This window comes from Apteryx mantelli, chromosome 1 (assembly GCF_036417845.1).
Source record: "Apteryx mantelli isolate bAptMan1 chromosome 1, bAptMan1.hap1, whole genome shotgun sequence".
Taxonomy (NCBI): Eukaryota; Metazoa; Chordata; class Aves; order Apterygiformes; family Apterygidae; genus Apteryx; species Apteryx mantelli.
The window spans coordinates 75,483,812-75,509,697 of NC_089978.1; the positions used below are offsets into that span (position 1 = coordinate 75,483,812).

The 25,886-nt window shown below is 43.3% G+C and overlaps 1 protein-coding gene across 7 annotated transcripts in view; it reads right to left on the reverse strand.

Moving 5' to 3' along the window:
- TMEM255B (transmembrane protein 255B) overlaps nt 1-25,886 on the reverse strand; it is a 91,884-nt gene that overhangs the window by 60,563 nt on the left and 5,435 nt on the right. For 6 of the 7 annotated variants that reach the window (XR_010884006.1, XR_010884009.1, XM_067295504.1 and 3 more), the window contains exons 2-3: nt 20,096-20,238; nt 15,197-15,259 (exon numbers count right to left, since the gene is read on the reverse strand). Coding sequence is in view for 5 of the 7 variants with exons in the window: in XM_067295504.1 (XP_067151605.1) it covers nt 15,197-15,259; nt 20,096-20,238 (206 nt within the window). In the remaining 2 variants the exon portion in view is untranslated. The remainder of the gene's footprint in view (nt 1-15,196; nt 15,260-20,095; nt 20,239-25,886) is intronic. The other variant, XM_067295516.1, reaches the window with a different exon arrangement.

Genomic DNA, 25,886 nt, shown 5'->3' on the forward strand with positions numbered 1-25,886 from the left:
TATATATATATACACACACACTTTCTTTTTCTATAGAATTTAAACTTCCAAAAGCAAATTGAAGCTTTTCAGGTTGCCAAGAAAGTCCTCCAAACAGAATCCAGTCTCTATTTCCTACTTTTTTCCCCTTTGCATTGAATTTTCAGATTATTTTGCCAACGATAACAGTGAAAACACAGCAGTTTCTTAACTGAGACTGAGCTAGCGCTGCATCGAGTTGTAAAGCCAGGGACCCTGGGGTAGGCAAGACCTGGGACTTGTATGATCAGTAGACCAGCATAGGATCATATGAGAGAGAAAGCACTACTGTGCTAGGCTGCAGCTGGACCTGCTTGGTGGCATATCTCCAGGTATGTGGCACTTGCCTCCAAGCTGCAACGTAGCATCCTGGCCTCTCTCCCCGCTCTGTGATTTCTAACACAAGCAGCAGGTGGTTAGTGCTAAGATAAACTGCCAACAACCCTAGCTTCACTGGGCATGTGAGATCAAGGAATATAAAAGAGACCATGGCATTGCACAGCTATAAAATTTATGAGATATTTATGAGCTTTCCTTGCAAGGCCTGCTGAGGAAGACTGTGTGCGAGCCTCACACAAAGTATATGGGACTCATTTAGTTTATGGTGGTGGAATAAACACTGGCCAGCAGAAAGCAAGCCTGTGGACTTTTACTTCACTGGCATAGAGTCATAGAAAAACCTAGTCTGGAAAGGATCTCTGGAGGTCATCTGCTCCATCCTCCTTCTCAAAGCCAGACCAATTAGATCAGGTTGCTCAGGGTCTCGTTCAGTCAAGTTTTGAGTTTCTCCAATGATAAAGATTCCCCAGTATCCCTGCGCAAGCTGTTCCAGTGTCTGACCACCCTCATGGTAAAAAAACTACTTCCTCATATCTAATCAGAATTTCCCATTCCAGGTTGTGCCTGTTGCCTCTCATCCTATCACTGTCCACCTCTGAGAAGTCTGGCTCCACCATCTCTATGCCCTCCTGTTAGGTAGCTATAGATAGAAATAAGATCTCCCCTTAGCCTTCTCATCTTAAGGCTGAGCAAACCCAGTTCTTTCAGCCTCTCTTCATATGTCAAGTTCTACAGCCCCTGATCATCTTCGCAGCCCTCTCCTGGAATCACTCCAGTTTATCGGTGTCATTCTTGTCCTGGGGAGCCCAAATGTGGGCCCAGCACTCCAAAGGCAGCGGAACAGGAGTCCCCACTGGGACAATCCTGACATTCTCAGGAATGCTCAAAATTCCCATGGTGGACACACTCCAAGGGCCTGAACATGGACTGCCTGAAACAAAAGCTCTCAGAAGACCTAATTACTCTTGCCTACCTGGGTGTTAAGGCATCTTGAAAATCAGACAGACTGATGGAACAGAAAGACCACTACAGGCTTGACAGTACTTCCTATTACAGTTTTACTAGCTAAACAATCCTAGCAAACACATCTCTAAAGAGTGCAAAACGTATTTTGCACAATAAAGCCTACTCTGATTCAGTGAACAAAATAAGACATAGTGGCAAAAACACCTCTTTGTCATTATGCCAGGGATTTGCCAGCCTATGTCAGTTGTTAAAATATAGTCACATGAACACATATTACATGTTACATATTATACAGATATATGGTATATTATATTATTTACACATAAACATACATTCACATGACTAGCTGATGAATTTGCACTGGTAAAATTTGAAAGCACAGGCTTGTAGATACATGCCATGAGACATTGATCCACAAGGAACTACGCAGAGAAGAGCTGAAATATCCCCCACACTTCCTTTGGAAATTCACACACCAAGAGCAGCTACATTTGTCTTTTGAGTCCCTGAACTTCAAAGTTCTCAACACACTTTGTGGGGAAATTTATACAATCTAACTTCAGGCATTTACCTCACAGACAGCACTTAGACTATGGTTTCATGACACAATGAGCTGATCTAACAGGTTATTCCTTTTAAAAGGGATAGGCCCCACTCCCTCTTCCCATAGACCACATTCCACTCTCAGCCGTGCAGACCCACCACTTATTTTAGTTATGCTCCACCACTTATTTATAAGCTACACTTATTTTAACAGAGTATTTCCACGTACCTTTTAACTCACTAACCTAGTGAAAAAATATTTTTGGCTGGGGGCAGGGAAGAGGAGAAGGAGTGGGGAAGACATGTCACTTCATTTTTCTATTTCTGATTCTCTATTAGATGCTTAGAAGTGAAGAGTGTGCATAAACCTTTTATATAATGAACTAACGAAGCCTCAGTGGCACCCAGCAAGGTGCCTGATAATACTGTGCCCACCTCTCCAACAGAAAAGTGATCGTAGAGTGATTAATTAGCTTGCAAAAGAGTGAGTGATCAGTGACAGACAAGTAAAGAGATGTCAATCTCCAAACTTCTGAAACACAGTCCTAACATGGTCTAGCCACAACATGGTAGCTGTACTGGAGTGATAGGTACTGCATCAGTGGAGTACAAGGTGGACAAAAGACCAGCTAGGCAGCCGGGAACAAAGAGCAATGGTCTGTGGGTCAAAGTCCAGCTGGCAGCTGGGTACAAGCACCGTTCCTCATGGGTTGATACTGATGCCGGTTTAATGACCCAGTTGAGGGCAGAGCGTGCACCCTCAGCATGTTCAATGAGGACGTGATGTTGTGGGGCAGCAGTTGACACACTGGAGGGCTGGCGAGACGTCAGCCAGCCCCAGAGAGGGGCTCGCCAGAGCTTCACACAGCTCAGCAAAGGCAAATGCAAAGTCTGGCACCCGGGCAGGATAACCGCATGTCACAGCACAGGCTGGGGATTAACTGGATGGGTAGCAACTCTGCAAAAAGGGACTTAGGGGTCCTGGTGAACAACAAGTTGAACAGAAGCCAGTAGTCCATCCTTGCAGCAATGAAAGCTAACAGCACACTGGGCTGCATTAACAAGAGTACAGCCAGGAGGCTGAGGGAAGTGATTATTCCCCTTCATTCAGCACACACCAGACCCCATTCTGGAGCACTGTGTCCAGTTTTCAGCTCCCAAGTATGAAAAAGACAGAAACAAACTGAAGGGCATCCAACCAACTAGGCTGGTTAGGAGACTGGAGCACATGATGCATGAAGACAGCCTGAGGAAACTATGTTTCACCTGGAGAAGAAAAGGCTTTAGGGGGATAAAACTGTGGTCTTCCGTTGCCTAAAGAGAGGGTATAGAGAAGAAGGAGCAGACTCTTCTCGGAGGTGCACAGAGAAAGTACAATGAGCAATGGACACAGGTTGCTACAAGGGAAATTCCAACTGGATATAAGGAAAACAGCAGTCCAGCACTGGAACAGAAGCCATCAGAGGCTGTCAAATCTACATCCTTGGAGATATTCGAAATTTGTCCAAGTATAAACCTGTGCAACTGATATAACCTTGAAATTGCCCCCACTTTGAGTAAGCTGTTGGACCAGAGGCCCTTCCAACTTAAGTTATTCTATCATTCTGGGAAAAAAATGAAAATGGGAAAAAATAGCAGAAATTACCACTCCATACCCAATATTCAGAATGAACATGATGCACTTTTAATAATACTGAGTCATTCAAACCTTACAGAAGACCATAGGTGCATAAAATTTTGAACTTTCCATTAAGTCTTTTTTAAGTTAATGTCTTCAGTACTTGTACTAAACTTATCAGTTTTATTTGTATTACTACTTGGAAAGCCTCACTTTAAATACAAAAGATCAAAGAATTGCATTAAAAGATTCCAAAATATTTTACTGAGCCCTTTATTCATGGAATGCATAGCACCAGCAAAAACAATGTCTTTCATAACATTATACTAACTAAAATAAAGTAAAATCAACTTTTCAGTTATTTACATTTTTTCATTGTCTATATAATTTTCTTCTTTTAATTTCACTTGTCTTCACTTTCGAAGATGCTTTTATATCCACAGACACACATCTGTCCTCCTCCTCTTTAGCTGAAATAACTGAGCCTTCACAAGGTCCCCATTTTATTTCCCTTGCTTCTCCCCATGGCTTTGCTGGACATTCTCCTGCATTACAAGGAATTATACCAATCTCCCAGACTCACCATGAATAGACCACACTCAGAGTCCTTCCCAGAAAGGATTAAAAAGAGGTCACCAAGTTGATTCCTGCCAAATAAGGCAGCTAATATCCAAAACTGCACCATGTTTATAGCATTGAAAAGAAACAGGGCAGTCTAAACAGAGGCTGCCCCTATCTAAACTCGGAATTGTGCAGACTTGTAGTATATCTTTTTTCATCCCCCTGGTATTACAGAAGAGAAATATAACTGTCACTTAACATAGGATTCTTCCTATCACACTTTAGCCATCTAAAATACTCAGGAGTCTAGTCTAAAATACTCTTTAAGGCTCCTCCCAGAGACAAAAGAGAGAGAGAAACCTCCAAAGGGCAACTCATCACAGGTGTCTAACAGCTAGATTTAAGAGACAAGGAAGATGCTCTCAAAGAATAAGCTGCTTACATGTTGTTTTTCTTATCAGCTAGTAAGATGCTGCTATACTTTGAAAAGAATACACACACATAAAGAATGACAGAATCACAGAAGGTTTGAGGTTGGAAGGGAGCTTAAAGATCATCTAGTCCAACACCCCTACTCAAACAAGGTCACCTAAAGCAGGCTGCCCAGGACCCTGTCCAAACAGCTTTTGAATATCTCCAAGGATGGAGACTCCACAACCTCTCTGGACAACTTGTGCCTGTGCTCTGTCACCCTCACAGTAAAAAAGTTTTTCCTCATGTTCAGACAGAACTTCCTGTGTTTCAGTTTGCGCCCGTTGCCTTGCGTCCTGTCGCTGGGCACCACTGAAAAGAGTCTGGTCCCATCCTCTTGACACCCTCCCTTCAGATACTTGTACACATTGATAAGATCTCCTCTCAGCCTTCTCTTCTCCAAGCTAAACAGGCCCAGCTCTCGCAGCCTTTCCTCATAGGAGAGATGCTCCACTCTCTTCATCATCTTAGTGGACCTTCGCTGGACTCTCTCCAGTAGCTCCATGTCTCTCTTGTACTGGGGAGCCCAGAACTGGAAACAGTATTCCAGGTGTGGCCTCACCAGGGCTGAGTAGAGGGGGAGAATCACCTCCCTCGACCTGCTGGCAACACTCTTCTTAGCGCACACGAGGATACCATCGGCCTTCTTGGCCACAAGGGCACATTGCTGGCTCACAGTCAACTTCCTGTCCACCAGCACTCCCAGGTCCTTCTCCACAGAGCTGCTTTTGAGCAGGTCAGTCCCCAGCCTGTACTGGTGCATGGGGTTATTCCTCCCCTCCCCAGGTGCAGGACTCTGCATTTTCCTTTACTGATCTTCACAAGGTTCTTCTCTGCCCATTTCTATAGTCTGTGAAGAAGGTCTTCTCAAGGAGAAACATGCTTGAGCTCAAACAAGTGTCAGTATCCCTGAATACGTTGTCTTTATGTAAATCTCCCTGTCTGTTTCTGATCCATGGTGTTAAAACACACCACAAAATCTAACTCAAATTTATGTTGGGAAAAAATAATAATGGGTCTTTTCAGTTTTGATCATTTTAAAGGTGCTAAACAAGACAAGGATGATTGCTAATTTGTTCAATTCTTATCTTTTTTACATCAACATTAATTGTTCTTTCTCTGAATTGCATGAAATGTGGACACAAAAAATAATCACAGATACAAAGAAGTGCTGTTGACTTTGTCAGAAGCTTGAGTTCGAGGGAGAAATAATACCTTCATAATGACAATGATTACCTTCACATGATCTGCATTTTCCCTTTACTACAGTACAGACTTCTTGCATTTATTTGGGCAGGAACAGTAAAGATAGTCTCAGGAGGACTACGGAAGTTTAATGGTATTTCTCTTTAGGTAAACAAGCTGCTTTCATTAGCTTTTTATGTGACATGAACTCTATCAGTAACTAGCATCTTTGATCAAAATCTGCACTAAAGCCAGTTTCTTCTAGGTTCTTTGCATCAAAAAGTAGATTAAGCACAACTTCCTTGAACAGAGCTGGGTAGGTATACATATCAATGTCTCTTATTTGGTATATGTTAACAACCACGATCTTTGCACAAAATATCCAGAGGGCAATTATTGATGGATATAATCTATTTACAAAATACAAACGATTTCAAAAAGTGAAAGCGGTTTGGCTCATACTTCTGAAAAGTGGCATGCGCACATGTAACTGTTTTGAAACAGCTCTTCTGAAATGGATACAAAGTCTAGCGTCAAGAAAATAATCAGAGATAATATACCTCACATACATATCAGCGCAAGATAGGAACACGTGCATTGGCAGGAAAGTCTAAACTAAAAAGAGAAGAGAAAAATTATCTTTGCTTCACTTATCCAACTTCTGCAATGGTTGTTTTTCAGCACTTAATTTGAAATCTAATTATTGTTGACAGAGATCAGGAAACAAGCATATTCAGGCACCTAAACTTAGGTGCCTGAGAAGTCTGAAGAAACAGCTTTGTCTTTTCTGTTTGTGTGCAGAGCTCCATGTTTTAACCTCCCTCATGTTTTCAAATTCCATTTTTGTCAGAAGCAATGTCTCCTCAGCTAAAATCACTACGATCATCTCTGTGAACAAGCCAAGGACCAGGATTAGCCAGCTGAGCATTAGATTTATATCCAAGTATGTCCTAGACTTGTCCCTGAGAAAATCAACTGTGTGTTAGTACGAAAAAAAAAAAAAAAATCAACAGCAAGATTCAGCAATGGATAAATACAGGACTCAGACCTGCTGCAGACAACCATCTTCATCACAAGTACTACTGAAGTTTGTGATAACTTACACCTCCTTAGGGGTCATCCCTGCTTCTCTGACCCTCCCCCTCTTTCTGGGTTCTTTACAATTCTTTTCCATACCTTCTCCTCTTCCTCCTTGCTCTCCATTTCTTCCTTTGCTGCTGCTTTGCTGTAGTTCTGCTGTTGTCAGGGTGACTCCCACTACCCTACTGAGAGCTCTTGTAGGCAGAACTGCAATGTTACAGGTGTTAAAAAAACTGACAGTTATGGTGCCCTTGTATCCTGCAATCACACTTATAGGCACCAGAGTTTCAGCATGTTTATTTTCAGCCTTGTGAACAGTATGGCTTCATGAGATTGGTACTGGAAAGATGTGTGAATGGAAAGTGTGAGCCAGTGCTTGGTGTATCCATTGGGTTAGCTAAAACAACATAAACGGTGTCTTACCGACATTGCACATTTAGAGAGTGCTTTGTTTCTGGGTGCTAGCTCATACCACCCTCCACGTTTATCTGAGAAGAAACCTAGGAAACCTTTTACAGCACTTCCACCTGTCCTTTGTGAAATAAACACCAGTGATTCAGTAGAAAGAGGTGTCTACCTTCCTCCTCAGCACTGCTTAGTGCTTTCAGCTCAGCTCTGCTGTCACTTCCCCCAGTTCATTCCAGCTTTTTATACCTCTGTATGTAGTTTCAGCATCTCATTTTCTGACTGGAAATACTTTGTACTGTAACATGAGGAGACAGCAAGCAAGAAAACAAGCAAGGACACTTCATGTCTTACAATCAAATCCATCTGATTTGAGCAGTATCATATTTTTCACACATCAGGCTGGGCTAAATATGCCTTTGGAATGCAACAACTTACAGCTATATTTACTCTTCAGTCCATGACCTTAGCTGTGTAAGCCTGTTTTTGGGGGGAAAGAGAAGCCTGATTTGTGGGGGGAAAGAGAGGCAAAAGGGGATATCAACACATTATTCTTATTTCTGCTGTTTGCAAGTTATAAACAGCCCAAATCAGTGCAAAAGCATCTTATCCCTAGTTAAACGGAAATTTTGTTCTGCTGGTGCCAAGTTCAACAGAGCAGAGGCAAGTGTGAATGTTAAGAGCTCAAGTGCTAGTCAATGAGGCAGAGCCTGATTCTGCAAGCAGCAGTCCCTTTGAATTCAGGGTTATACCTTGATCAGCACATTAAACTCCCACTCTGGATGCTGGGATGCTGAGAACCATTTAAAAGAGGAGCAACATTTTTAATTTTGTGTTTTAAGAACACACCATTGTCCATTCTGCCAGACAGTGCTTTTGTTCTTTCATGTTCACACTTATTGAGTGCTGGATTTCTGCTGGAATAGCTCTGCTAACCATTACATATTTCATACGGCGCTTGGCATTTCAACAGCCATGAACAAATTTGAAATCACAGAGGGTAGGCAAAAAGTACATACAACTTCAAGACAAAAAGAGAAACATATAATCAATTTTAAAATGACCTTTTCTTCATAAATTTTTCACAAGTGTAATTGAATCTACATTAATTTTCAACTTAAAAAAAAACAAAAATGAAGTATCAAGTGATTACAAGGGCCAGAAAATTGTCAGAACTACACCAGGTTCAACTCAAATCTGACTGAAGTAACTGTTCAAATGAAGTCCAGTTAAAATAGAATCACAGAATCGCTGAGGTTGGAAGGGACCTCTGGAGATCATCTAGTCCAACCCCCCTGCTCAAGCACGGTCACCTAGAGCACATTGCACAGGATGGCATCCAGGCGGGTTCTGAATATCTCCAGAGAAGGAGACTCCACAACCTCTCTGGGCAACCTGTTCCAGTGCTCTGTCACCCCCACAGTGAAAATAGTATTTCCTCATGTTCAGATGGAATTGTCTGTGTTTCAGTTTGCGCCCGTTGCCTTGCGTCCTGTCGCTGGGCACCACTGAAAAGAGTCTGGTCCCATCCTCTTGACACCCTCCCTTCAGATACTTGTACACATTGATAAGATCTCCTCTCAGCCTTCTCTTCTCCAAGCTAAACAGGCCCAGCTCTCGCAGCCTTTCCTCATAGGAGAGATGCTCCACTCTCTTCATCATCTTAGTGGACCTTCGCTGGACTCTCTCCAGTAGCTCCATGTCTCTCTTGTACTGGGGAGCCCAGAACTGGAAACAGTATTCCAGGTGTGGCCTCACCAGGGCTGAGTAGAGGGGGAGAATCACCTCCCTCGACCTGCTGGCAACACTCTTCTTAGCGCACACGAGGATACCATCGGCCTTCTTGGCCACAAGGGCACATTGCTGGCTCACAGTCAACTTCCTGTCCACCAGCACTCCCAGGTCCTTCTCTGCAGAGCTGCTTTCCAGCAGGTCAGTCCCCAGCCTGTACTGGTGCATGGGGTTATTTCTCCCCAGGTGCAGGACCCTGCACTTGCCTTTGTTGAACTTCATGAGGTTCCTCTCCGCCCACCTCTCCAGCCTGTCCAGGTCTCTCTGAATGGCAGCACAGCCCTCTGGTGTATCCGCCACTCCTCCCAGTTTTGTATCGTCTGCAAACTTGCTGAGGGTGCACTCTGTCCCTTCATCCAGGTCATTGAAGAAGTTGAACAAGACTGGACCCAGGACTGATCCCTGGGGGACACCGCTAGCTGCAGGCCTCCAACTAGACTCTGTGCCACTGATCACAACCCTCTGAGCTCTGCCATTCAGCCAGTTCTCAATCCACCTCACTGTCCACTCATCTAGCCCACACTTCCTGAGCTTGTCTATGAGGATGTTATGGGAGACAGTGTTGACAGCCTTGCTGAAGCCTAGGTAGACAACATCCACTGCTCTCCCCTCATCTACCCAGCCAATCATTCCATTATAGAAGGCTATCAGATTGGTTAGGCATGATTTCCCCTTGGTGAAGCCATGCTGACTACTCCTGATCACCTTCTTTTCCTCCACATGCTTGGAAATGGCCTCCAGGATGAGCTGCTCCATCACCTTTCCAGGGATGCAGGTGAGGCTGACTGGCCTGTAGTTCCCTGGGTCCTCCTTCTTGCCCTTTTTGAAGACTGGGGTGACATTGGCCTTCTTCCAGTCTTCAGGCACCTCTCCTGTTCTCCATGACCTTGCAAAGATGATGGAGAGTGGCTTAGCAATGACATCCACCAGCTCCCTCAGCACTCGTGGGTGCATCCCATCAGGGCCCATGGATTTGTGGGTGTCAGGTTTGCTTAAATGATCTCTAACCCGATCCTCCTCCACCAAGGGAAAGTCTTCCTTTCTCCAGACTTTCTCTCTCGTCTCCAGGGTCTGGGGTTCCTGAGGGCTGGCCTGAGCAGTAAGGACTGAAGCAAAGAAGGCATTCAGTAACTCTGCCTTCTCTGCATCCTTTGTCACCAGGGCACCCACTCCATTCAGCAAAGGGCCCACATTTTCCCTAGTCTTCCTCTTGCTACTGAGGTATTTGAAGAAGCCCTTCTTGCTGTCCTTGACATCTCTAGCCAGATTTAATTCCAAATGGGTCTTAGCCTTCCTCGTCGCATCCCTGCATACTCTAACAATGTTCCTATATTCCTCCCAAGTGGCCTGTCCCGCTTTCCACTTTCTGTATACTTCCTTCTTCTGGTTGAGTTTTGCCAGGAGCTCCTTGCTTATCCATGCAGGTCTCCTGCCTCCTTTGCTTGACTTCCTACTCATAGGGATGCACCGCTCTTGAGCCTGGAGGAAGTGATGTTTGAATATTAACCAGCTCTCTTGAACGCTCCTTCCTTCTAGGGCCCTAACCCATGGGATTCCTCCAAGTAGGTCCCTGAAGAGGCCAAAGTTTGCTCTCCTGAAGTCCACGGTTGCGATCCTACTGAGTGCCCTGCTGCCTCCTCACAGGATCCTGAACTCCACCATCTCATGGTCACTGCAGCCAAGGCTGCCCCCGACCTTCACATCTTCCACCAGTCCTTCTTTGTTTGTTAGTACGAGGTTCAGCAGCACACCTCTCCTCCTTGGCTCCTCCACCACCTGTGTCAAGAAGTTGTCACCAATGCTCTGCAGGAACCTCCAGACTGTTTGTGCCTTGCTGTGTTGTCTTTCCAGCAGATATCAGGGTGGTTGAAGTCCCCCATGAGAACCAGGGCCTGGGATCATGAGGCTACTTCCAGCTGTCTGTAGAAGGCCTCATCGACTTCCTCTTCCTGATCAGGTGGCCTGTAGTAAACACCCACAACAGTGTCACCCATGCTAGCCTGCCCTTTAATCCTTACCCATAAGCTCTCGACTCGCTCTTCATCCACCCCTAGGCACAGCTCAATACATTCCAGTTGCTCTCTCACATAAAGAGCAACTCCACCACCTCGCTTTCCTGGCCTGTCTTTCCTAAAAAGCACGTAGCCATCCATGACAGCACTCCAGTCATGCAAGCTATCCCACCATGTCTCTGTAATGACAATGAGATCATGGCCCTGTGACCGCACACATATCTCTAGTTCTTCCTGTTTGTTCCCCAAGCTGCGTGCATTGGTGTACAGGCACTTCAGAGAGGTGATCGAGCATGCAGGTTTCCCAGGAGGGATACAAGAGGATCCTCCATAGCCACATCCCATGCGCACTTCCCTGGCTGCATTCACCTGCTGGAGGCATCCCAACTTGAGCTGTCTTTTGCCAGCTACCCTGGCACTATAACTCTCCCCTTCCCCCATCTTTCCTAGTTTAAAGCCCTCCTTACCAGGCTGGCCAACCTGTTGCAAAGACCCACGTGCCCTGCCTCATGAGGTGGATCCCATCTCTCGCCATCAGTTGTCGATCTTCAAACAGGGTCCCATGGTCATAGAAACCAAAACTCTGTTGCCAACACCAGCGGCGCAGCCAGTCGTTAACTTGGAAAGTCCGTCTCCTCCTCCTCTCATCCATCCCCCTCACTGGCAGGATTGAGGAAAAGATGACCTGGGCTCCCAGACCCTTGACCACCATCCCCAGAGCTCTGAAATCCTGCTTGATGGTCTCCAGTTTGCCCTTGGTGTCATTGGCGCCCGCATGGAAGAGCAGCAGTGGGTAATAGTCTGAAGCATGGACAAGCCTTGGCAGTCTTTCCATGACATCTTTCACACGAGCCCCTAGCAGGCCACAAACCTCTCTAGACATGAGGTCAGGTCGGCAGATAGATGCCTCCATCCCCTGCAGCAGGGAGTCCCCCACTACAATCACCTGCTGCTTCTTCCGGGCGTTCCAGCAAGGCACAGGGTGTGTTGTCCCAGGTACTTCCCGAAGTCCCAAAGACTTGCAGCCATGCCCATCTCCTTCTCATCCTGGAGGGCACTAAACCTGTTCTTCAGCTGCAAGTCTTCGGGAGGAGTAGGAGCCTTTCTCCTCCCATGAGCAGTGACCAGTTTCCAGCCTTCTTCTACAGTGTTATGATGTACCGTTTCACACGGCACAGAGCCCTCCAGCAACTCCACTGCTGTGGGGGGTTGGGACTCCCAAAGCTGCACAGTCTCCAAGAATACCCTGTCTATCTCTTGCTCATCTTATCAGATGCTGCACAGCCTACTGACCTCCTCCCATAACTCCCTTACCTGACGACACAACTCGTCAACAGCAGCACACCTCCTGCAGGAGAGCTGGCTGCCAGCCCAGGCCTCCCGGAGAGGCCCCAAGCACTCCCTGCAGCCTGAGACCTGTAGAGCCACATCTACTGTCAGAGGGTCAGTCTGGGTCGCAGCCTCTGACACAGCAGCTCCAACAGCCACTGGGGAACGCGCTGTGCGGCGTGTCACGACCATACTTGAGGAAGCATACACCACAGGGATCAGAAACAAAGGTGCCTTCTTGTGCCCTTCTGCACAAACTGCTGCCTCTGTTCACTGTACTCTGGGAGCTGTGCTCTAGGCCTGGCTCTTATATAGGCCTCTCCCTAGCACTGGCTAAGAGGGTGCTTGACCCGCCCTAATCAAGGGCCACCTGGATCAAAGGCCCCAACTCCCTCTGGTCAGGGGCAACCAAGAGAGCTCGTTAGCAGCAGCCACTCCTAGCTAGAGCTTTTCCCAGGAGCTTTTCCCAGGAGAAGTCAAGGCCTCCTGCAGTTGTCCTTGCCTAGCTTCCCCTTTCCTGTTCACAGCAATCACCTGCTAGTTCCTTGGGGGTCCTCAGAAAGCCCACAACTTCCAACAAGATCCTCAAGTAGAAGCAACTCAGTAAATAATTTCCTTCCCACCTTTGTCTTGATGGAATTCATATTGTTTTTAGTTAAAGGAATATGACATTTCAGTTACACTTCCATGTTTATCTGAGTCTTTACAATCTTACTGATGGCTGCAACCTTGTTCAAGCTACCTAAGCCTTTTCAGTCAAATATACTCAGTTACACTCCAGGGAATAATTACTGCCCTCAATTGTACTATGATGTAAACCCTTTCAAACTCATTTCCGTAACATTTAAAAACAAGAAACTCAGCATTAGTAATGGCAGTGTTAAAGGCTTAGCCCACTGTAGAAGATACTCAAGGCAAGAAGCCTAATTAAACTCCCTAGTTATTTTCTTGATTTGTTCCCCAGAAACACAATCATTCAACAGCCAGATCATAACACTGAGTGCTATTAGCGGAAAGTAGTTTTCCTTGTTCCATGCTGGGAAATGCAAACAGGCACTAATACCAAACACACTGGATGCTTGTTTCTCCACAGTCCTTGGGTAAATGATATAACACACTGGGCATTACATGATTTAGCAGCATCTCACTCACTTTACTTCTTTTGGCCAGCCATTTTATTTTCCGCTAAGAACAGAAGAGATAGAAAACTAAGAGACAGTTTAGAGGAAAACTGAATGGTAAAACAGCCCCAAATGTTATGGCTGCTAGTAAAGCAGCACGAATTCTGTGCAAAACAATGCTATTTTCATCCACCCACCACTGAGTCTGTAACTTGGAACCAGCTATTCATTCTGGTCTCCTATGTAGAAATCAAGGACAATAATTCTTAAAAATGAATCAGCTGTTTTGTTAGTAGCAAAATTAACGAGGCCTGGACTGCTGTAGATTTGTGTCTCGCAGGTCATGTCTCATTTGGATTCTCTAGTGTTAGTAAGAGGTGAGCTGACATTGCAGCCTTCACCACCATGTGGAACTAATTTGCACTTCTCTCCTTTATCCACCTGCAAACTTTTATGAAACTTGAAGTAGCTTCATGCCTTTGAAGTCTCAACATTCCTGCTAAATTTGCCTGAAATTGGTCAACAGGTTCAAAAAAATGGAATGGGAAACAGAGAAAGACACATGCAAATATCATGGCCTTATAAATCTCATTTCTTTGGGAAACCTAGATAGAAACACAAGTTTAAAATAGGATAATACTTGAAAATATATCATTGAAACTTTCAGATAATGCAAAAAAATATTATGAAAGGTATTTGCTTACAAATAGTGGGATCAAGACTGCATTTACTAAGAAAAAAACAGCAAATAACAACAAACAGCCTATTTGTAAATCATTAGTAAAAAGCAAAGTCAGTCAATCGGTTCCTCCTCTTAGCTTAACCCCAGTCTCCTGATTTATACCAGTGAAGGCTCTGCACTACGATATTTATTGTATTTCATGACACTTAGCTATAATCAGTCTAGCGTAAAGTGCACACTGGACATGCTGCTATTCAACCAAGACACTACTATTTTTTGCTGAGAGCAAGGAAACTTTAAGACTTTCCACAAATCCTGTCCCATAAACCTTCCTTTATCCAGACGGTCCCAAGGACTTTATGCGACTTCCTCACATAAATAAAAGCAAGGGTTTGCAAAGCCAAGCTAAATCTAAAAGCAAACTGTACAGCATGGTTAGATCCTGCCTGACCTAGCTGGAGAATTTTGGTAGTAAGAGCTCTGGAGTTTATTTTTTTCTTTTTTTAACAGACATATTTTCAGGAAAATGTTGCTGACTTAAACTTCTTACTCAGGTTGAGATCACATATTATGGCTGAGATGATTATGTGGTCCGTTGCTGCCCAAACTGGGAAATCTCACGCATTTTGCCTCTATCCCCATCCCGCCCAAGTTCTAGCACTCATCTGACCCTGTACCAGCTCGATTCAACTCACTAACTGGCAGGAAATGAATCCATCAAAAAAAAAAAAGAACATACTGTTTTCTGCTGGGTCTACTAAAGATTTACTCAGGACCCAGGTGAACGGCAGAATCAACACAGATAGAGGAGGGGGTCTATACAACTGGAAGGGAGGTTTTTCCTTTCAGAAGTGATGAACCCTTAAGCCCCTCCAACCACAGCATGCAGCCTTGCCCTGTGCAGATGGAGTCACCAAACACTTCGTACTTCTCAGAATCTTCCCAGGAAAGGTGAAACAAATAATTAATATTTTGGTGAAGATACAGCAGGTTTAAGTCAATGGGAAATCCTTTCTTTTCATGTTTTTAATATATTCTGATACAAAAAAGGAAAACAAAAAGGGTTGTTGCTTACCATTTGTCTTCTGTTCTCTACCAGGTGTATGCCAACAATCGCTAGGAAAGATCCAAAGCCAAGCTAAGGCAGAGAACAAAAACAATATAAACACATAAGATCGGCTTATTTGGTCAACCTACCAAAGCATCACAGTGACATCTAAGCTGATACCTCATACAGATGGACTAACTGGGTTGAGTCAGGGGAAAGGGTGAAATAGCCTACCTAAAGTTATTGCTGACCATAAATCATATAATGCAATAGGGAATGCCCAGAACTGAAGCTCTTAGGTATTTCTGAGCAAATTTTGTATTGCAGTAAAGGGAAGCCACCCTTCTATAGCCTGGGTCAGAGACACCCTTCTATAGCCTGGGTCTTGTTACTATAGTCACATATATTTTTACACACTGTAAAGCAAAAATTAGCAGAACACTTACGTTTAGCCTATGCATAATTATCCTGGAAAATGGCAAAGCTTTAGGCAACTGTAGACAAACAGTTTTCCTCAAAAAAATGAATGTGTTGCTGCTATGCAAGTGACCCAAGTTCAAATCTTTATGGTTGGGTTTGCTTAGTTTGAATGACAAAATATTATCACATATCCCAGGAAAAGTCCCTGCTAAAATGCCAAAAAGACCAGCCCAGCTAATATCACCAAAGGACAGTTGCAATACTTAGAGCTACCTCAAGAGAAAGAGGAGGAAAGGAAGCTGGAAGAATCTGGCCTTACCATTCTTGTCAGCGCTACCTCAACATGAGGTTGGCAGGAAAAAACCCCTCTTTATGGCGGACCAGCGAGGGTCTGAAGAGGTAAAAACTCCTGGGATTCTTGGCTTATATCAGATACAGTGGCAACAGGCAGGACCTCCCTTTCATCAGACCTCCCCATATTCAAGATCCCCACCGGGCTCATGTAGGCTTGGAGAAAAGAAAAGGGGGATTCCTAAGTGGCAAAAACCTAAAGCTTATCTGGTTACAAATTCACAAACAGCCACAGCAGGGGTGCCAGTGTCACTGGGATTTTTCCCTAGAATTCATTCCTTGCACTGACTGTCTGTTTGCTTCTGCACAGTTACCTCGGTCTCAATCCCCCTTTCACTTCTGCCCCCTTGCTCCCCTCTTCACTATTTGTCTGACATCCCTCTCTGCTCAGTGAACTCCCCAGTCACCACCCCTCCCCAGCTCCTATCCCTCCATCCCATGGAGGGAGCATGACTGACCCTTTTCTGTTAAGGGAACTAGGCCCCTTTCTGGAACCGGGTTTCTGAACCTGTTTCAGAGTACAACTGTGCTCTTCCAAGCATAATTGCATTTTTAAGGACAAAGTTTCCCGGCCAAGGGCTTAAGCAGGGCCTATGAACTCCTTGCTGTTATGCACAACTGCCCACAGCAGAAAGCAAATCTCTTGTAAGCACTTTAATCGCTCAATATCACAGCAGGAATCTGTTGTCATTCCTCCTCAAGAAAGCAAATGCAAGGAAGGGGGAATTTGCTATTGAGTGCTTCAAGAAGACTTATGCGAAAAGGAGGCAAACACCAGAGAAACAGAGAGAGAAGGCAGCATCCAAGAACCTAATACAGCCTGGAAAAGTACTAAAAGCAGAGACATAGAAAAAGTGCACAAGAGCATCTGTGCTGACTGCTGAATAGAAGAGAGACTTGGAACCATGAGCAAGGACACTGTGTTCAGGGGACTGTGACTTTGTAAATTAACATAACTACATCAAAATGACACCTGGTTCCAACCCCAATTTTTCATCCCAAATGGAACAATCCATGAAGCTCCATTTACGGCTGACTCAGAGGGCATGGAGGGGAGCAATATTATCCATGTAAAGAAAAAACGAGAAAATGCAGAACAAAAAGAACTAAATCAGGAGGAGCAAAACCACAGATAGAGATGGTGCTTTAAGCCACCATATCGGTTGCATGCTATGTGCACTCTTTTCTTGTCTGTTTAGATAGGCTCCTTCTGTCAGGAGCTCCAGGAATCAAGGTCAGTATGGTGACCAGGATAATTGGACCCTGTAGCCTCTTGGTTGAAAGATGCTACCATTATAAAAATAACAAATGAAAATAATACAAGCAGTATTTATAGGCAAGTGACATGAAATAAATATAAGCAATATTTATAAGGAAGTGAGCTTAAAGAAGCTTAAACTTTGGCTTTGCAACCTGTTCCACAAAAACAGAGCCCTAAACTCAAATGGACAACCAAGCTGCAATCTACTAAATGCACATCTTCCAATGAGCAACATTATACTAATTTATCTAAACACAGAAATATTTTATGTTAAGTTACTCTGGGTCTATATAAACATACTTCTGTCAAGATGTATATAGAAAAAAAACTGTTTCTGAAACATGATAAGTCACCACATGTGCAGAGAAATTAAGGTGCCTAACTCTTCTAGAAGCCAATGGGAACTAAGCAGATGCCCCAATGATTCTGTGGTTCTGGCCCTTAAACGCTGTTCTGCAAATGTTTATTCATGCAAGTAAATCTATGCAAGTTAATAGTCTCATTTACGCTGGCAAGGTAAAGGCCTAATTTTGCATGCTTTTTAAGACCAAAATCCCTTACCCAAGGTCAGCAGAGATTCAGAGCTCATCTACTTGCTCTGAAGTTAATGTTTTACTACTGAATCCTATGAGAAATAGACCTTACTTTTAATTGTAATTTCAATTGTCTGTACTCAAAATTTTTTTTTCTTTGAGCTGGACAGTTAAACATGTAATGTGGGATTCACTCACCTAGTTTCAGCTATGTAGAAGTTCAGGATCAATGCTAAAACAGTTTTCTAAGCTCCCTCTACTGTCAGTGGAAAAGAGAAGCACCTTCAGAGGATTTTTCAGCTTATTCTAAAATAGGTGGCTGACTGCACAGTCAGATGAGAGGCCCACCCATAGTCTATCTGTCAATGCTACGCTGGAGTCAATAACATCCAGCAACGAGGCAGGATCACATCATTTCTGTCATATTCATCTAAACAGGCTTTTGGTAATACTTCTTGCAGGGTTTGTGTAGCACCTTTAACTTTTGCTAAATGTTTGGAATCTTTAATGTATTAACCAATAAAGGATACACTGACTATTAACCATTACTCTTTCTCAGTTACTTCAATAATACATCACATGTTCATGAAAAAAAATCAGAAATTTATTAAAATTATTTAGTTCTAACAATCTTTGAGAAAATTATTAATAAAAAGTCTTCTGATAAATTCTAGCTTTTCTATCAGATTATTAATGACTCTAAGATTTCAAAAAAATATTTTAGTATATTATACTTTTCTGCTCAGTGAATAGACATTGTTTGCTTCCTAAAAGAAACTAAATGCTGAAATTAACTGGTTTGTGCACAAGGGTTTATTACTTGTTACCCTTATTAAAGATAACTGTTTAAAAATGAAACTTCTTTCAAGAGAATTAATACAGATAATGTGGTCTTCTAAAATGTTTTAATTCAAATTACAGAAAATTATTTAAGGAGACTTTTATCAGTATTAATCTATCTATTTTAGTTTAATGAAAGGAAAACTCATTCTTTTAAGGTTTTATTTTTGGAACTACTTTTTGTTCTATTTTTAAAACACCACTCCTTCCAGATCATTATCCCAAAATTATCTTTCTGAAAGACCTGTTCTCAGCTTGACACTAAGATGTAAGAGGACTTGCTTAGGAAGAACAGTTCTAACTCACAAATTATTAATGGCAATGCAAAATGTATGCATGGTATTAAAAGATACATATTCCTCTTCTCTGGGCATTTGATTCCATTGAGAACAAAAGCTAATGGTATCTTGCAAGACATTTTGGTACAGGTGGAACCATGTACTTAAGCAGATTTCTAACCCTAAGTATGGGAGTTTCTTTCTTAACCTTGCACCAATTGCCTTGTCTCAGCTGGCTAGGAGATACCAAATAAGGCAGATAGTCCTTTCTCTATTTCCTTTCCTTGCCCCTCTTTTTTAAAACTCAATCCAGGCATCTCAAAAAGCTTTTTGACTCCAGTGGTTTCCACCCTTCTTGATACAACTAATCACTTTTTCAGGGATCAGAAAACGGCCATAGGGGCTGAACTGGCAGTGGTCTTGTGGGGCTACGCTTCCCTGGAGGTCACAGAGGCACTACAGGACTAAGCAGATGGGATTTGAGCATTCACTACTGAGAATGATAAGACAGCTGTGCTTGTGCCCAATGCAGGAACATGTTTAAGGAGTCTGTTCTCAAGGCAAAACAAGACTAAGGATTTTGGAAAGGGACCTTGTATGATGGGAACAGAAAAGGCCGTAGGGCTCCATGGAGTCTGTGGAGTTCATCTGTTTGTGCCTGATCCAACCTCTACACCAAGACTGTACAAGAGGATGTAGAGGTCAGGCAAGCTCTAGGCCTCCATATGTCTATCTGGAGCATTTTCCACGCACTTGACCCAGCAGAATTCCTGGCACATGGACACAAGAGCAGAGTGACTCTCCCTACCATCAGCATAGTAAAACTCTAAGAGGTCATTTAACTCTACCCCATGTCTGTTGTTCAGTCACCTGGACACCTACATTTAATAAAGATTAGTTGGAAATCAAGCACAGGCTCCAACATACGCCCACGAGTTCAGTATACTACTATGCAGTGCAAACTTAACCCCATGTGATCAGACCCTTGCATCCCCTTGAAGCCTTCTCTTGGGGGCACTCCAGACAAACACTGAGTTCACTCCCCGACGTAATAAACTGCAGGACTGTAGTCTATGGCAGCATCACAAACACACTAGAACTAGATGAAAACAGCATCTCCCTCTTGTGAAATGCAACAGGACTGAATTTTCTTTTTTTTTTTTAATCAGTTGGAGCTGCCTATATCCAGCTGATAATAATGCATCTAGTTGCACGCAATAATCTAAATTGTTTCTTTACTCACAATGATTCCTGGGTAGTAACCTCCCACGGTAACATTTTCTGTTCTTGTGGTAGCTGCCAGACCTATGGTCAGTATGAAAATAGACACTACCAGCAGAGAGACTGTGAACCATAGCGAAGTCTTCTTTCTTTTTGCAAACTGCCCTGTAGAGAGTGGGGGGAAAAAAAAGAGAGCTTTTCATTGCAGTCATGGCAGAACAAATACAAAATAAGAGAGCATTTTCTGTTGTTAACCCCTTGTTCCACTAAGGTAAATAGCTGGCAGGCAATAGGGGTATTTAAAAAACACACAGGGTTAGCTAGAGTGTCACATAGTTTAATACACATGCATTGTGTACATGTACAAGATGAGTTTTTATTATGCTGAACTGAATGTTAGCAGCAATGATAATTATGCCTTAACTGCAGTGGTGTTTTTAATTAAGTTGTTGCTCGCATCCATAAGTCAAATCCTGCAGGCCTTAAACAACGCTTACCTAGGTGAAGTTTCAGTTTGACTCTACCTGGACAGAACATAAAAATTTATATTTGAAACAAGGTTAGAAGAAGCTCTGCATGCTGTCATGAAAATGAATGGGTTCTTCATATTCATTAAGGAAAGCAAACCGATTTATACCTTCTGAAGTAAAGCTGTAATGCAGCTGATCAGCTCATGATATATGGGACTACCTTTTTAAACAGCAGCAGCCCAAAGAAATACATCCATTCTCCCTGGGATCTGGATTCAGATACCCAGATGTGAAAAATGGCAGGCTTGTCTACTGCATTCTGCCTGCTTCAAGACACTGAATCTTGTTACTGTGGTGGTATATCAGAGTTGCAACCACAGATCACTAAAATCAGAGCCTCAGCCCATAGAGCAAACTTATGTAAGACTTATTTAAAAACAGCAATTAATATGTCACCCTAACCAACAAAATGCAACCAAATGAATCAAACAGAGAGCCCATGGTCCTCCTTCCAGGTGCATTTTGCTTTCAAAGGCAAGGCAACACTGCGCAGGGTCACCTCTGGAGCATTTGGCTGTGCAACACAGTCCTACGCTAGGCTGCAACTGTGCCACACAGATCTCCAGTGAGCACCCAACCTGTCCGCAGTGCAGTACCAACTTCTCCCCTCTCCATGGCCTCATAAAGCAGTGTGGCACACAGAGTCTCAGGGTGGGTCAGGAGGCTGTGGTGTTGCATCGAATATTGGAGATAACAGCCCCAGGCAGGGAGGGGTGTGACAGAGGAGGCATTCTTGTGATATCAGATTCCCTATAGGTGAGGCACGATGGTCCTGCTGCAAGCAAAAGCAGGGGAAATGAGGAAGTAAAGCCAGAAAGCAACCAGAAGGCCTTTGCCAAGAGTCAGTTGAGTTATGTGGTCAATTTAAAGTCATGTAACTCAGTTAAATGTTTACATTTCAAAAGTCAGAGTATATTAGTTAAGTTTGCAAACAAAGTCAAATAATTTCAATGAATAAATATATTCATAATAAAAATCTGTATGTTTGCTGACATTCCTCCAGTAGAACAACCAGACAAAATGAGTCCATTTTTTAAGTCTGAAATGCAACCAGCTTTACTGAAGACAAATAACATCTACTGAGCTTACACATGACTCTGCCATCTGCATATATAAAGTCTTCCTGCTAAAGATCAAGAATTAATTCATATGACTCTCCAGGCATCTCCCCTCCAGTTTGTGCCCCAGTTGTCTGTCTCTGGCAATTCCCCTTTAATGCATGGATGGTCACCGGGGATATGGAAATGGTGAGGTGATAAATCAGTTCTTCACTAAGCGTATGGGGTTTAAGGTAGTTCTTTCAATGAAGTCAATTCACATGGCCAAAAAAGGAAAGCAGACCTTAGACTTTTAACTCCGCAGTACCCCTTCCAACAAAGTAAAACAATTGATTTGATAATTCTACCAGACTTTTAAAAATATTTGAAGTGGTTGTGCTTTTACATGTCTTCTGGTCTTTGAGTTCTTAGAGTTCACATTTTTAAGTTTTTCTGAAAATGCTAAGATGACAAACCGGTCTCTCCCCCTCCTCAAAGATGCTGCTTTCAGGGATATGGTTCCAGGAGCTAGGTGTTAAGAAATGCACGAAAATGTGGCACACTGCACACCAAATGCAAGTACACTGACAACCCCTCAAGTCTCAGAAAAAAAAATCCATTGCTTCAAGCAGTATATGGATCAAGCTACTTAATTTCAGATTCCCAGGCAATAACCCAAAATAGTGTTTACACTATTGTAGTTCTCATCTGTCCAACCTACTGCATAACTTTGTAGCCTACAACAGGAGACACATAAATCATAGTATGTCCCCATGGATTTAGGAAACAGTTAGATGCTTGACTATGCTCACCACCTTTTAAAGCAACAAGGAAAGTCATTGATGTCAAAGGAGGAGTAGTGGGAAAGAAGAATCTTTATTCTGTAAAAAGGTGGAGATTGCTGAGTCCGTGTGAAACCTTGTGCAAGGATGCACTGGTTTTATATGATGGAACCATATGTCCCTGGGAAGCTATCAATTTAGTGGCAGCAGCTGTTTCATAAACCAGCCAAGCCTCCTGTGCTGGGGGGAATTTGAGCTGACCAGTCCATTTATGTTACAGAAATGTTTTTCAGTGGGAAATCAGAGGAGTTTCCAGATTTTTCTCTCCACAAGTTATTTTGGCCTTTGCCATGGACTTGACTTATCTGCCCTCAGACATTCATTTTCCAAGCCACAGAAAGGTAAATACAGAAAAGAGGTTAGATTCTCAGCATCCATTCAATCCTCTTCAAAACTTCTCAGCAGCCAGCTGAGAAACTCTTTAGCAGTAATGAATTCTCAACTAGTGTAAGCGAGTCAAATCCTTCACTAATCTTCCTTCTCCCTAGAAAAAAGATCATGTTATGGGACAGAGGACTGTATTAGTGGTAGTGGTGGGTTTCTTCAGTGCAGCAAAGAGCTCTATGCTCCTTCAAGAATTAATATCTGGAATGTGATTCTTCCCACATCCCCACATATGGACACACCCTTCCCTCGAACAATGCATTTTGGACCCAGATTGAACCTGGCCTTCCTACTTGACAAGCGGAAATTTTTATTCTCTTCCCCTTCAACCAAATACAGTAAATGCAGGGGAAAAAATAAAAGAACAGAAAACTGAAAAGTCTGTACTTCTTAACTACTTCCCTTTAAGACCATAAATAAACAGGCATCCTTAAAAAGGAAGTTGATAAGGGAAAAGACAGTGGAATTAACCAGCTGTAACTGGCTACACATTTTTAGTAAAGAATGATTTCAATCATAGGGAAACTTGAAAAGGCAGGTCAATGTTATTACCGCACTGTCATGCATATAACCTTCCCCCTGTTATTCTACAGATAACAGTGACTAAGACACTCTGAAGAGCATGTGAGCAACAGAAGAGGAAGCCTATCCCACAACCTTCCCTCGTTGAGTAGCTCCTGGGCTCCAGTCCTCTGGAGCCTGCTTTCCCACCACCACACCCTGAGTCTCCTGTTTCTGCCTCTGATTATGTGTGGGGAGGTTAGTGAAAGGTACGTGTTAGTGATGACTTATATTCAAGTATCAGCACTTTTAAAGACCTGAGAATTATCTGAGATTTGGCTAATATACATAATAATACAGTGATATCTACAGATGTGTAATCTACTCTTCTGCGTAAGTGAATTACAGTGATGCGAGGGATGATATCAGGATACACTGAAAAAAAAAGTCGCATATTAAAAGGGCGCTGCCTTTGTACTGTTCTCTCTGGAAAATATTTCCAGTGAATGCTCCTATCCAAGAATAACAGTTCAAAGGGAAAAGGGAACTGGAGTATGACTTTATTCCTGAGGGTAAGATCAACATTCACTGTTGAGAATCCTCAACCCAACCCTCCACAGCCATGAAAATCAGGCCGGGGAAACGGTGAAGCTTTGTAACCAAGATGCCTTTTCAGAATTAATGGATACTTTAAAGAGCTACTACAGAAAAATGAATGTTCAAAATGGATCTTTGTGCACTCTCTACAGCCAGTTCAGCTCACAGACCATATACCACCTCAGAATTATGTAAGTATGTGTGAGTGAATGCAGGGCCCAACAGTCAAAAAAATGTGTAAGGCCTACTCTTAGTTTTGGCATAAGAAAACCACTTGCCTGTGGTTGCATTTGTAAGAATTGCATTCAGAAATGTAAGGCTCCCTCAAAGAAATCCCCATTGCAAAATCATATTAAAACAAGTACCCAGGTGTCTTAAAAAATCTCAGAGACTTCACAAATGCAATTTTGCTCAATGCTTCAGAGAAGAACCCTGGTTTATTCTCCATATTTCCAATCCTCTGATATCCCTGGCTATGAGATGCTGGTTGCTGAGTTGCAGGGCTTCAAAATGTCACCGTTTCATCAAAGGAAAGCTGGTGTATCCCCAGTGTGTTTATCGAGACACTACCCAGGCAATGGCTCTACAAGATGCTTGCCTCAGAATTTAAGTCAGCCTAAGAAGTGGCCATCCTGCTCATCTGTCTCCTCTGCCTCCTAAGAGCACTGAGACTAATGACTTAACTCATTTGGGGAGGGCTATTTTAAGCCCTGATAAAACTCCAGTTTACAGCTCAGATCCATGAACACTGGCACAACTGGGAGAGGAATAAACTCCATCCTGTAAATGGAGCATTGCTGTGACAGATAGGAATAAACAAACACTTGAAGGGCTAAGGGAAGATGGGAGAATTAGCTATGACCAAGGTTACCAATATGAAGAGCAGGTGAAGGCTACTTTACTGCAGTAAAGAAATCAGACAGCAGCATGGGCAGACAGAACTGAGCCAGCTTTAATCCATCTAGTCTGACTAGCAGTGAAAAGCCCAGGGCTATAAAACACTCTCAGAAACTTACATTCTTACTCAAGCGCTGAACCACTCTATCACCCCCACTTGCCAAGTCTTTACAGAGACAGTGAAAGAAAAAAAATGTGGACTTAGCATTGAATGGATGAATTAGTGATGGCAGTCATAGATAAGGCTAAGGTAGTCAGATTTGCTTGTCTTCACCAACAAGGTCTCCTTTCCAGAGACAGGATTCAAGGAGAAGAGAAATGATCAGCAGTGGATGAGGACTGAGTTAGGGATTACTTGAAAGAGCTCAGCTCTCAAGTGGGAGCAGATGGGGTGCCTACAGGGTGCCAAAAGTACTGGCTGATGTCCTTGCTGTTCTCTATCATCTTTGAAAAGTCACAGAGATAGGGGGATCCTCGATGACTAGAGAAAGGCAAATGTTGCACCTATCCTCAAAAAAAGGACAAAATGACAATTTGGGAAATTACGGGCTGGGGAGCCTCACTTTGGTTCCCTGGAAAATCATGAAGCAAGTCCTCTTGGAAGACATTTCTGGGCACACGAAAAAGAAGAGGGTGACTGGCAGCAGTCAGCAGATTTACTATGGATAAATCATGCCTGACCAACCTGACTGCTTGCTATGACAAAATGACTGGATATGAGGAGCAGTAGATGTCATTTACCTCAACTTTAGCAATGCTTTGAACATTGTATCCCATAGTATTCTTGTATCCGAGTTGGGATGTTATGGTCTGGATGGGTGGACAACCAAATGGGTAAAATTGGCTGGATGGTTGGGTCCAGAGGGAGTGATTAATGACTGTACTCTACCTGGAGGCCAGTAACAAATGGAGTACTGCAGGGGTCTGTCTTGGGACATGTCCTGTTTAATGTCTTTATCAATGACCTAGAGGAGGTGATGTTGTGAATGCCCATCAAGCTGGCAGATGGCACCAAACTGGGGAAC